Source organism: Gastrolobium bilobum, unplaced genomic scaffold, assembly GCF_033153095.1.
Source record: "Gastrolobium bilobum isolate Gb01-03AN ecotype WA unplaced genomic scaffold, APGP_CSIRO_Gbil_v1 utg8498, whole genome shotgun sequence".
Classification (NCBI taxonomy): Eukaryota; Viridiplantae; Streptophyta; class Magnoliopsida; order Fabales; family Fabaceae; genus Gastrolobium; species Gastrolobium bilobum.
The window spans coordinates 331,170-344,129 of record NW_026898476.1 but is presented as its reverse complement, the minus strand read 5'-3'; the positions used below and the strand labels follow the sequence as shown (position 1 = coordinate 344,129).

At 33.9% G+C, this 12,960-nt stretch overlaps 1 protein-coding gene across 2 annotated transcripts; it reads left to right on the top strand.

The window, feature by feature from the left end:
- Positions 1–3,472: 3,472 nt before the first annotated feature.
- On the top strand, positions 3,473–12,036 carry LOC133316571 (ISWI chromatin-remodeling complex ATPase CHR11). 2 transcript variants are annotated; one of them, XM_061518334.1, is made up of 25 exons: positions 3,473–3,754; positions 4,058–4,186; positions 4,272–4,378; positions 5,419–5,522; positions 6,061–6,158; positions 6,339–6,518; positions 6,615–6,836; positions 7,556–7,690; positions 7,780–8,062; positions 8,161–8,234; positions 8,372–8,592; positions 8,682–8,769; positions 8,860–8,953; positions 9,043–9,231; positions 9,361–9,392; positions 9,508–9,584; positions 9,709–9,798; positions 9,877–9,946; positions 10,049–10,103; positions 10,195–10,253; positions 10,341–10,506; positions 10,836–11,014; positions 11,133–11,348; positions 11,446–11,535; positions 11,641–12,036. In XM_061518334.1, exons 1-25 carry the CDS (start codon positions 3,524–3,526, stop codon positions 11,656–11,658), a joined length of 3,207 nt encoding a protein of 1,068 aa, XP_061374318.1. In that variant the 5' UTR covers positions 3,473–3,523; the 3' UTR covers positions 11,659–12,036. The 2 variants fall into 2 exon arrangements, with proteins under 2 accessions (XP_061374318.1, XP_061374317.1); XM_061518333.1 differs by having other exon boundaries at positions 3,477–3,754; positions 11,446–11,544.
- Positions 12,037–12,960: the final 924 nt, after the last annotated feature.

Below are 12,960 nucleotides of genomic sequence, written 5' to 3'. Positions count from 1 at the left end.
ACAGACAACAAAGGAAAACAAGTCAGTATGTTTTTTTAATCGATTAAGTAGGGAGATTTAGTCGATTAAATCTCCCAACAACCATTTAGTCGATTAAAAATGCAAGGTAGTCGATTAAAGAGGGACATATTAGTAAATAGTTTCGAATCAGGGACAAAATGGTTATTAATTAATTAATGAGGGGTAAAATAGTCAAATAGCCAAAACATGCTTCTTATATGATTTTTTTTTTTTTTTTTGCCATGGCATCTGACATTAGGAGGCAATTATGCTTATTATCATTTTAGATTTATCACTCTTATTACTTTTTTTGTTATTGGTAGATCAATTTAAAATTAACAGTGGTTAATTTTTCTACTTTTTCAACCGTTGATTTTAAATTGATTTAACAATAACTACAAAAATAATAATACTAAAATGGTGATAAATATAACATTCCCTTATTGATTCTTATATCTCAGTCAAATTGATATATATTGTCAGTCTACGATTTCAATGATAAACAGTGAGTATCTTTTATGAGTTTATCATTTTCATGTTTTTTATAGAAAATTTTCTCAGTCATATTTATATAAAAGGAATAGATTTTATTGATTTTTCTTCTCTCTTCTCTTGATAATGAGAAGCACGAATATTTTTTCCATTTATTTTTTCATTACAAAGTAAATATTTGTTTTTATCCAGTGTCATAAATGATTGTACTTGTTATATGATGAGATTGAATCATTAGTATCCTTTATAAGTGACTTTATGGAACGTTTGGCAGAACGAAAAAAAAAAAGTTATCCGAGAATTTAAATTTTTGATAATATGGTAAAAAAGCTAATTTCTCAAAAATGTTATCAGAAAATTATTTGGTAAGCTAAAATATTATCGAAATATTAGCTCAAGTTTTTCAATTTTATATTTAGTTAATTGTCAAATATTGCTGGAAATATAAAATAATTTACGAAACTAACCTCTATCTTTCTAACTTTTCAGTCACGAAAGATTCAACTTCTCCTTCGTAATCCTTGGGAGAATAGGTGCACTCACACCTTCAAAGAAGGGAACTATGTGGCAGACTCAGTGGCGGACCCACATGGGGGGCTAGGGTTGGCCCCCGGCCCCCTTAAAACTTGGGAAAATTTTTTTATAGGTAGATGTTTTGGTGAATAAGCACAAGCTGGACTATACGTTTACCAAAAAATGGTTCTGGGTTCGCCTGTGATATGAAATAAGTGTTTTGTGTAAAAAAATTAACTGTGTAAAACAAGACAAAAAATTAAAATTAAAACCATTTTGTATTATTAAAAAATAAAAGCATTTAGATCCATGTGATACGAAGCCGAATATGGATTGACAAAAATATAATGCATATTAAGGCAAAAAAATCATGATAGATTTTATAATACATTTAAGCTAACTTCATTTAAAATATAATTAAAAATCATATTCGATTTAAATTGTATTATATGTATTTTTATTTATAATATAATATTTTTTATTTTCGTCCCCTCGTATTAATTTCTGGCTCTGCCACTGGACATACTGCTTGGATGGTGAAACATTTCTTCAAGGAAGGGAGACTAAGATATATGAGGATCCTCCACCTATTTGTTTTCCGATTTTTATGAACGACCTGATAGGTGTTGCCACACCCAATTTGTTTGTTTTTTCTTTTCATTTTTCGTCCAAAAAAAAAAATAGATCATCCCTATTTGGTTCCCACGAGCACAAAACAGCAAAAGAGTAACTGAACATGCTCGTCAGTAAAGCAAAAATGTTGAAAATATTCCCACGGGAATTCGAAAATACCACCCTCTTTCAATTTTTAAACACAATAAGGACTCCAGAAAAATTACTTTCTCGGAATCTTTTTCTCAAATGTGCCATCAAAGATGGTCATCTTGAAATCTCACCATCAGTTTTTCATATATCTCAAAATAATTCTCCTATCAAACACCCCTTAAAAGATTATAAACCAACCAATAAAGGGAATCTGACACGAATAATATTTTACATGTCATATGACGGGTTCAATTCCCACCCCCTAAAGTTTTATGACAAATCAATAACCAAAATTTGTTTCCATTAATAAGTTGAGTCACAGCCCTGGAAATAGAGTAAATAATATTGGAAGAACCACGTCTAATAATACTCAAATCGGATTAGTTCGACAATTAATAAAGAGAAATTGTTTTCTCACGTAATAAGAGATAATTTTATCATATTATGAGATATCGAAATCTATGCTATATATATATATATATATATATATATATATATATATATATATGTGGGAAAATTATTTGTTCTTTTAAATGACACAATTTGTATCATTTTACTCTCACAAAGAGATGAGACCCACATCTTTATTTTTTTTTGTCCACTCTCTCTCCCACATAATATATCTATTTCTCTCACTTAAAATGACACAATTTTACATGTTTTAAAATGATACACACCTCTCTCTCTCTATATATATATATGGTTCGTTTTTTATGCGATCAATGTAGAGAAGTTATCTACATTGATCCCAAAACGACGTCTTTCTCATTATAATTTTTTTAATTTTTCAATCCAAAACAACATCGTTCTGGGAGTGAATATAAACAATTTATCTACATTTCCTGTAGAAACATTAAAGCCATACATATATATATATATATATATATATATATATATATATATATATATATATATATATATATGGAAAAATGTTTATTCGACAACTTGAGATGAGCTTATCTCCGGTCATCCCAAAACTACGTCGTTTAGTTTATTTATTTCCTTATATTTATTGATTCACCTTTGAATGGTTATGTTTTACATTTTCTCTCTCGTCCTTTATCATCATTGATCCATCTTTGTACGGTTATGATTTAATAGCCCGAGATAAAATTATCTCAAGCAGCTTGAGAAATGATAAGTCTCTCTATATATATATCAGAAAAATATTTCTGCAGTTAACACAGATAAATTATCTACTTATAAAACAACGTTATTTTGAGACTGAAAGATTAGAAAATTATAATTATAAAGACTATAATAACCCTGAAATAAATTAAAATCACAAAAATACCATAATTTCCACCCAAAATGACATCATATTAGATTTACTGCACATAACTTATCTCCAGTAACTACAGAAAAAGTGAACCTTATATATATATATATATATATATATATATATATATATATATATATATATATAAAAGTTTTACATGACAATGGCCCAAATTCGAAAATGCTCTACCCTTTTTCTTCAGTATGCTTTATGATTTGGGCCTGAATAGGGAGCCCATTGAGGATGGGCCTCGGTCCATACAGTGGGAAAATCTTATTTCCACATCAATGGCGGGAAGTTCTCAATTCCTTTCCACGTTTTAACTGCACATTTGCTTCCTCAATCGGACGGCCATAAACACTCCAATCACCTTCCTTTTCTTATTCTTTTATATTTTTACACTGGTTTCAAAATAGAGGCGAGCCCTCTTTCGATTTCTCTTTAACAAACCCTTGATCTTTTATCTCACAATCTATGGCGAGACCTTCGAAGCCTCAAATCTCTTCCGACGAAGCACTCTCCAACGATTCCAGTTCGGGGGAGGAGGAGCAGGTCAATGAACAGATGAATGAGGAAGAAGACGAGGAGGAGCTGGAGGCGGTGGCGCGCTCTGCTAGTTCAGACGACGACGAAGTTGCAGAGGACAATCAACCAGATTCCGACGAAGATCCTGCCGCCGCTGAAGATGGCGAGGAGGAGGAACAGGTCAAAATCATCGTATACTATGTTGCTCCCACTCCTTTTTTATTTCGCTACTTTTGTGCTCTTGGGTTTCTACTTCACCGCATACTTGATCATGCATGTTTTGCTGTCGAAATTGTAATATGAAATTTGAAGTTGAATTTCGTTGACTTGCGTGGAAAATGCGTGGAAAATACGTGACATGCTCAAGAGAGCCAGTGAGAAAACAATGTAGTCACTAATTAAACAATGTCTTGTTAAAAAATTTGTAGTTGAGATATATGATTTTCTTAATTGGGAGCCTAACCTTTTGCTGTCGGACTTCAGGGCGGAGATAATGTCGATCCTGAAATTAGCAAGCGAGAGAAAGCTAGATTAAAAGAAATGCAACAAATGAAGAAACAGAAGATTCAGGAGATGTTGGATGCACAAAATGCGGCCATCGATGCTGACATGGTGCGTGTAGTTATGATTACTGTACTTCTTTATATAATAATCTACGATATGATTAATAAGCAAATAATCTTGACATCTAATACAGAACAATAGAGGAAAGGGGCGTCTGAAGTATCTTTTACAGCAGACTGAGCTGTTTGCTCATTTTGCAAAAGGTGATCAATCTTCATCTCTAAAGAAATCAAAGGGAAGGTACATTCCTCGGACTTATGTACACCATGCTATGGCAATTTTCCCTGCTTCTTTCTTGCTCATAATTTGATTACTTTTATAATCCAAATTACTTTGTAAGTTACGTTTCCACACACACACACACACACACACACACACACACACACACACACACATATATATATATATCATACTTATTAATCTCGGATAGCGACGCATAGCGGCTGACCTTCCAAACTGCTATAGCGCTATAGTGGGTAGCGCTACAACGCTACTGTGCAAAGTGTACCTAAGTGATACACTAAATTGTACTCCACAAATATAAAACTTAAAATATGAAAATGTGACATAAAAAACAAATTTGAAGGATCTCAAACTCAAACATAAATGATTTCAAATATTAAAATTCAAATCATAAGCAAATTGAAGGAATTAAGTCTCAAATAATGTAACACAACAAAATAAAGTGGCAAAATTAGTCAAAATTCAAAGTGCCACTTAAGTGAAATGTCAAAATCAAAGAACTTAAGGAACTAATCATAATTGAAATCATGAACATTCAAATCTTCATCTTCACTTTCACTTGTATCTAAGTTGTAAATCTCTTCCTTCTACGATTAGAACACTTTTGCAGAAACTACTGTAGCAGCGCAATAGCGGCCGCTACACTTCGCCTGACCGTCGCAGCGCGTTCTGTGGCGGCCGACCGCTGCACCGCGACGCAACTCCGCTATAGCGCGCTAAAGCGGGGCTATTTACAAGTATGATATATATATATATATATATACACACACACACACACACACACTATTTGCCCAGGAAATTATAGAAACAAACTAGCATTAACTTATTGATATACGGTAGAGTTCCTATATGCCTAAGTGTTTCAGATCGCCCAGTTGAAGCTTTTCAAAAAATTTCTTTTCATATTCAATTTTTCTCGCTCTCACAATTAGTATATCTCATAAACTCTTATTTTAATGTATGAAAAGTGCTATAGAGTGAAAATAAAAAATTGTGTGCTGTATAAAAGAACTTATCCTTCATTTAATGTTGTCCAGGGGTCGCCATGCATCAAAAGTGACTGAAGAAGAAGAAGATGAAGAATACCTAAAAGAAGAAGAAGAGGGTTTATCAAACACACGTTTGGTGACACAACCATCATGTAAGTGTTCTGTCTTTATGTTTATGTTCTTGCTTGCATGGGTTAGTGTGCTCTATTTTTAGTCTCTCACATTCTGCAGTTCTGCCGCTTTCCTTCCCCTTTTCTTTTCTACAATATGCAGATGTATTATATAATTGTTTTGTTTTCTCTCCCTCTCTTTCTCAATTTGTGGGTGAAAATGCTGGATAAGGATGCATTAATCAATTTAAGTTTCAGAAAAATTTTAGATATGGCAAACATTTCACTTGATTTTTATTCTAGTGGTAGAAGGCTTGCATTTTGGGTACATTCTGGTTTCTGTATTTTTCATTGGGCTACATGTGTTAATGAAACTCATTTTGGAACTGTTCCCTCTGGTTGCTTTCTTGGTTATTGTCTACATCTAGTCTGTTGGCATCTGATTGATTGATATTCAATCAACAGTTTCTGGGGGTGGGGGTGGGTTCTTCTTCTAATATGTGGATCTTTCAATTCATGGTTGATATTTTTGAACTTTTGTTCACGATATTTTGATTTGCTTGTTTGTTCTGTATAACAGCTATCCAAGGGAAGTTGAGAGATTACCAACTTGCTGGACTAAACTGGCTCATACGACTGTATGAGAATGGAATAAATGGAATTCTGGCTGATGAAATGGTAGGTGTTTCATGGTGGGCTTGCAGATGTGTCCCATTGAATTATCTGCATCTGAATCCAATTACTTCGTGATGTGTAGTTTGATAAACTGAGTTGATTTAGATTTCCCACCCAGTGAATAAGGCTTAGATGTTGATGAGTTGATTTAGATAAGTCATGACAAATAAATGTAATTTGCAGGGGCTTGGCAAAACATTGCAAACTATATCTTTATTGGCTTATTTGCATGAGTTCAGAGGAATCAAAGGCCCTCATATGGTGGTGGCTCCAAAATCTACTCTTGGAAATTGGATGAATGAGATTCGGCGCTTTTGTCCCATTCTGCGTGCAGTAAAATTCCTTGGCAACCCTGACGAAAGGGTAAGACCAGCTTTGCTGGATTGAATTATTTTGGCAAAGTTTACAATTGATGCTTGATCTAAATGCTTTTTTCCAAATGGTTTTAAATTTCTGCAGAGACATATAAGAGAGGAATTATTGGTTGCTGGGAAGTTTGATGTTTGTGTTACAAGTTTTGAAATGGCAATCAAGGAGAAGACTGCTTTGCGTCGATTTAGTTGGCGCTACATAATTATTGATGAAGCCCATCGAATCAAGAACGAGAACTCCTTGCTGTCCAAAACAATGAGGCTCTACAATACAAACTATCGCCTCCTTATTACTGGTACACCACTTCAGGTATGACTTGTTGTATTATCCATAATCCTGTAATTATCCAAAGAATGTAATTTTCTTATATTTATTTTATTTTAATTTATTGGTCTATTCTAAACATGGAAATGTTGCCAATTTTTCAGTCTAACTGAAATTAGTATGATCTCATCTATACAAAATCTCAGCAAATTTTCAAATGAAACTGTTAGTAATGGTGGATGGTGGGGCTTTATTGCTGAATTTAGTCTAAATCTGTCTATTTTATATGATCTTCATTAGTTGTAGGTTAGACCAGTTTTGAATTTTTCTTCTTTCTTTTTTGGGGAGGATGGATGTGAATAGCATTAGCAGTAGAAATTGATATTATAGTAAGGAAAGAATATTTTAAAAAATAATTAGCTATTCTTCTTAGGAACCTTTATCAAGTGATTTGTAACAAAATTGCATTATAGGTGAAGCATTGGGCATTGTGTTTCTGCTGAGATTTTTTACTAACAGTCAAATTATGTTGTTTAAACAGACTTAAAAGTTTGATGATTTATAACTTTGCATTGGTTGAAGTTTTAGTATTGTTCTTCGGTGTTATTGTTGGTTTTCCTTCTGTCTCTCTGTGCTTAAATTTCTAAATTATATGCTTTTCTGGCTTATTTTGATTTGAAATCTGAATATTCTCATTTTTTGTTGTATGCATAATACTGGTATCAAGTATTTACTGCTGTTTGTTATCTCTTTTCATGGCACAGAACAATCTTCATGAACTCTGGTCTCTTCTCAACTTTCTTTTGCCCGAAATTTTTAGTTCTGCTGAAACTTTTGATGAATGGTTTCAAATCTCTGGGGAAAATGATCAACAGGAGGTTGTGCAACAATTACACAAGGTAAATTGTAGAACTTTCTTTTGATTGTTGAGAGTCTTTAATGTTAATCTGGTACATAGTTGACATTTTCATTTTCTGTGTATATTAAGGTCCTCCGACCATTTCTCCTTCGAAGGTTGAAGTCAGATGTTGAGAAAGGATTGCCACCAAAAAAGGAAACCATTCTTAAAGTAGGCATGTCGCAAATGCAGAAACAGTACTATAGAGCACTATTGCAGAAGGATCTTGAGGTTGTCAATGCTGGTGGAGAACGGAAGCGCCTCCTAAATATAGCTATGCAATTACGCAAATGTTGTAATCATCCATATCTTTTCCAAGGTGCTGAACCTGGTCCTCCCTATACAACAGGAGATCACCTCATTACAAATGCTGGTAAATTCTATTTACAATAAGAAATACTTCTGAAGTTCTTTGTAGGTTGTTCAATAAAATCTGAGATTATTTCATGTTTTACTAATTTTCATTTCCAGGTAAAATGGTTCTTTTGGATAAGTTACTTCCTAAATTGAAAGAGCGTGATTCTAGGGTCCTTATATTTTCACAGGTCAGTTCTGTCAGGATATGATTCTTGTCACTGTTGATTGTGAATGCCATATATTTTGCAAGCCTTTGTTATTTGATCTCATTTATTTCTGCCTTTTGAATTTTCTTTTGTGCTTAATTGTTGGCTTTTCCCCCCAGATGACTAGGCTGCTCGACATACTTGAAGATTATTTAATGTTTTGTGGATATCAATATTGTCGCATAGATGGCAATACAGGTGGGGATGATCGTGATGCTTCTATTGATGCTTTCAACAAACCAGGAAGTGAGAAATTTGTCTTCTTGTTATCAACTCGTGCTGGAGGTCTTGGCATTAATCTGGCTACTGCAGATGTTGTCATTCTGTATGATAGTGACTGGTCGGTATTTTAAACGGTTGTGGATGCAGCCATCTGATTTGTATGTGTGCCATAATTATTATTGTTGATGGTTGGTGGTTTTACAACAGGAATCCACAAGTTGACTTGCAGGCACAAGATCGTGCTCATAGGATAGGTCAAAAGAAAGAAGTTCAAGTTTTCCGTTTTTGCACTGAGGTTTGCAATTTATACTTTATTTTACTTTTACTCTTCAGTTAATTTTCACTATATGTGATAGTATCTCATTGCAACATGGTAATGCTACAGTATACAATTGAGGAGAAAGTCATTGAAAGGGCTTATAAAAAGCTTGCACTTGATGCTCTCGTGATTCAGCAAGGGCGATTGGCTGAGCAGAAGAGTAAGAATTTTTCAGGATGATTTTCTTCTTCTTTTTTGCTGCAAGATGCATGGACTGTCTAATATGGTTCCATTGGTTTATATGCGCAGCGGTAAATAAAGATGAGTTGCTTCAAATGGTTAGATTTGGGGCTGAAATGGTTTTCAGTTCCAAGGATAGTACAATTACAGATGAGGATATTGATAGAATTATTGCTAAAGGAGAGGAGGCAACTGCTGAGCTTGATGCCAAGATGAAGAAATTTACTGAAGATGCAATCAAATTCAAGATGGATGACAGTATGTAACCTATGATTATATGTTCTAGCTTTGAAAACAATAATGGCTTGATCTTTACAAGTTTTATGCTTTGTCACTTATCTTCTGTTTATTAGATAGGAGTTACTGATACTGATTTTCTTTTTGTAGCTGCTGAGTTATATGATTTTGATGATGAGAAGGTAAAGATGACATTTTATTGTGTCGTTGGCTTTTTTATTTCTTTGCATCAGCCTTCCTTCGGCTGTCCCCCTTCTTATCTATTAACTAATATTAATATTTCATTTTTAAATAAAGGATGAGAACAAATTTGATTTCAAAAAAATTGTGAGTGAAAACTGGATTGAACCACCAAAAAGGGAGCGGAAGCGCAAGTAAGCATTACTCTTTACATTTTATACATCCAGACTTATTCTGTACTTTTTTAATGACTTGATATGCGGGTTTTCTTTTCTTTTCCCTTTTTTTTTGGGGGGTGGTGGTGGTTCTTAATTATAGTTACTCAGAGTCTGAATACTTCAAGCAAACAATGCGCCAAGGTGGTCCTACTAAACCAAAAGAGCCCCGTATTCCTAGGATGCCCCAGTTGTAAGTTTCTACACTTGATTTTTCTCTTTTAACAGTGCTTCTGTCATGACTGATAGTTTTTTGTTCTTCTGCATCCAGGCATGATTTTCAGTTTTTCAACACACAAAGGCTGAGCGAGCTGTATGAAAAGGAAGTGCGCTATCTCATGGTAAGTGTAGGTATAGGTAAAATGAATTTGCTTATTTACGTTTTTAAGGTTTAGGTCAACAAATAGGTATCGTTTGGTGCTCATTATTTTATACAATTTCAGCAAACACATCAGAAGAATCAGATAAAGGATTCAATAGATGTTGATGAACCAGAAGGTACACAAGTACTCTCCAGACTACTCTTTTGATTTCTTCACCTTTCTACATGTATATTGATTATTGTAATTATGATGTATTGGATGTTTAGAGGAGGGAGATCCATTGACTGCCGAAGAGTTGGAAGAAAAGGAACGCCTGCTAGAAGAGGTGAACAACTTTTTTTTTCCTCTATTTTTTGCAAACTAGCTTTTCATATGGACCTTTTTTTTAACTATTGTTATTTGGTTAATATAGGGATTTTCATCATGGAGCCGGAGGGATTTTAATACTTTCATTAGGGCCTGTGAAAAATATGGCCGAAATGATATAAAAGGTATTGCTTCTGAGATGGAAGGAAAAACAGAGGAGGAAGTTGAAAGATATGCAAAGGTCTTCAAAGAAAGATACAAGGAATTAAATGGTATGTTATAGCCAATGTGACTATGAAACAATCTTTTGTAGTACGTTTGAGCATGTAAACAAAATACTTAGCCAAACCTAAATGAGTGTTTATCTGTAAGTTTGCGGTAATCTTTTTCAATAAAATCAATTTACTTGTTTCATACAGCCAACTACTTGAATGGTTGATATTTTGATATGGGCTTATTTGGTGTTTGTTGAGTTAAAATGAAGCACTTTTTTGTATTGATTATTTTTAATATGCACGTCTGTTGAGTTATTAACTGTAGCTTGAAATGAGTTAATGTTAAGGTTCTACCTAATTTGTTTATTTTGAATCATTATCTGCAGATTATGATAGAATTATTAAAAACATTGAGAGGGGGGAGGCTAGAATTTCTCGGAAAGATGAGATCATGAAAGCTATAGGGAAGAAGTTGGACCGCTACAAGAATCCTTGGCTGGAGTTGAAGATACAGTATGGGCAAAATAAAGGGAAGTTATACAATGAAGAATGTGACAGATTCATGGTATATTTATTATTATTATTACTGTTATTATTATTATTATTATTTCTTTCATGTCCAGCTCCACTGATCTTCCCGGGTTTTTAACACAATTTTTTTTATTTTGCTACAAAATTTGCAGATATGCATGGTTCACAAACTTGGCTATGGGAACTGGGACGAGTTGAAGGCAGCGTTTCGAACATCACCCTTGTTTCGTTTCGATTGGTTTGTTAAGTCTCGCACAACACAGGAACTTGCAAGGAGGTGTGACACCCTCATCCGGCTGGTAGAGAAGGAAAACCAAGAATACGATGAGAGGGAGAGACAAGCTCGCAAAGAGAAGAAACTTGCCAAGGTTAGTTTCTCTGCGTTTACCCAAAATATTTTGGGTTTCTAATGGCACATTCGTATATGGAAATTTTTCTCGTACTCATGTTTGACAAACCTTTCAGAGTATGACCCCATCAAAGCGTGCCTTGGCAAGACAGACAGAGAGTCCATCTTCTTTGAAGAAGCGCAAGCAGTTAACTATGGATGATTATGCAAGCACGGTATGCATACTCGCTAAATACGTCTTGTATTCTTTTTTGATTACTTAGAAGTTGCTTGCTGCGTTTTTACTGAAGAAGATCATGCTATTGTGGCAGGGTAAGAGGAGAAAATAAATGTGACATCTGCCTTAAATTGCTTAGGGTAAGAAAGGTGTGGTTGGGTTGTAAAAGCCTTAGTGATTTTGATGTGGCTCAGTTGACATGACAATTGATGATCAGGTTCGCTTTCCAAAGTCCGTGCTACCAACCCCGTTTTGATTTGTGTAGTCCCCAAATATCAGCTTGAAAGGCTGCTTATATAATATTATGTAGAAATCGTATGTTCGAAGTTTGTAAATCTACGAACAAATCCTTTAGATTTTAACAGCTAGTTCAATGAATGTATGTAATTTTAACTTAAAACACTTTCGAAGTAGACATGCATAGGCTCTAATATTTTGAAAATCGGATTGGCCATTATTGAAATTGTAAGGGAAAAGCCTCAAGGTTTTGATGTCGAATTGACGCTTTGTACTTACGTATAAATACTTTGTTATTATATAATTATGCAAGAAAAATTATGGAGAAAAATATTGAAATATTGAGACAAGGGTGAGAAATGGATGTGAAAATAATGGTCTTCCATCCCTGCTTTTAAGTAATTAGTACTGTATTTGTTGATAAAACAAACACTATACGTTTGAAAATCAGATGCATACTTTTATAATTTGATTCATGACTAAATCAAGGTAAAATGAATGTTATTGGCTGCTGCCTTTGTTCTTGTAAAGATGTTTTATAGAATTCGATGCTGTCAAATCCAGTATGCCTTCCAACCAACAAATAATTTAATATCAGTTATTACTGACATGTATATCCTGCTTAATGCTTAATGAGATGATGAATGACCATTAGAATAAAAAATAATAAAACAAGCTTTTGAGTGACCCTAACTGCGAAGTATTTTTACTTTTTAGTGTATTTGAACTCCTGTACTGTATATAAGGTTCACAAACTTCTATTTGAAAAACGTATTCATTAAAACGTGTTTATATTGGTTTCTTCATTCAAATTATATTGGTTAGTATAGTATTCAGACCATATGATTATATATTAGATTATTTGAACTTGGCACTGCCATTTCATCCGTGAATTTGTCAAAGGATAATAAACATATAATGCTATTAATTCATTTAACTATAATATTATGTTGTTAAAGGCATGCCGAATATTTTAACAAACAGCGAAGGAAACATCGCCTTCTTCCGTAGGAACCCATTGAAGTAATGGACTCCAAAGTAATGCGTGATCATTTGTTAGGCTTATTTATCGAGGCCAACACAACGGACATAAGTGTGACAGTCCATCTAAACTATCGTAGGAAGGTGAACATGTTCAGTTGTTTCATTTCTATATAAACTATATGTTAAAAAAATC

Coding starts and splice junctions, on each gene's coding strand:
- LOC133316571 (XM_061518333.1), top strand. CDS start 3,524: ATGGCGAGACCTTCGAAGCCTCAAATCTCTTCCGACGAAGCACTCTCC. Junction 4,379..5,418: donor CTAAAGAAATCAAAGGGAAG/GTACATTCCTCG, acceptor AATGTTGTCCAG/GGGTCGCCATGCATCAAAAG. Junction 6,519..6,614: donor TTGGCAACCCTGACGAAAGG/GTAAGACCAGCT, acceptor AAATTTCTGCAG/AGACATATAAGAGAGGAATT.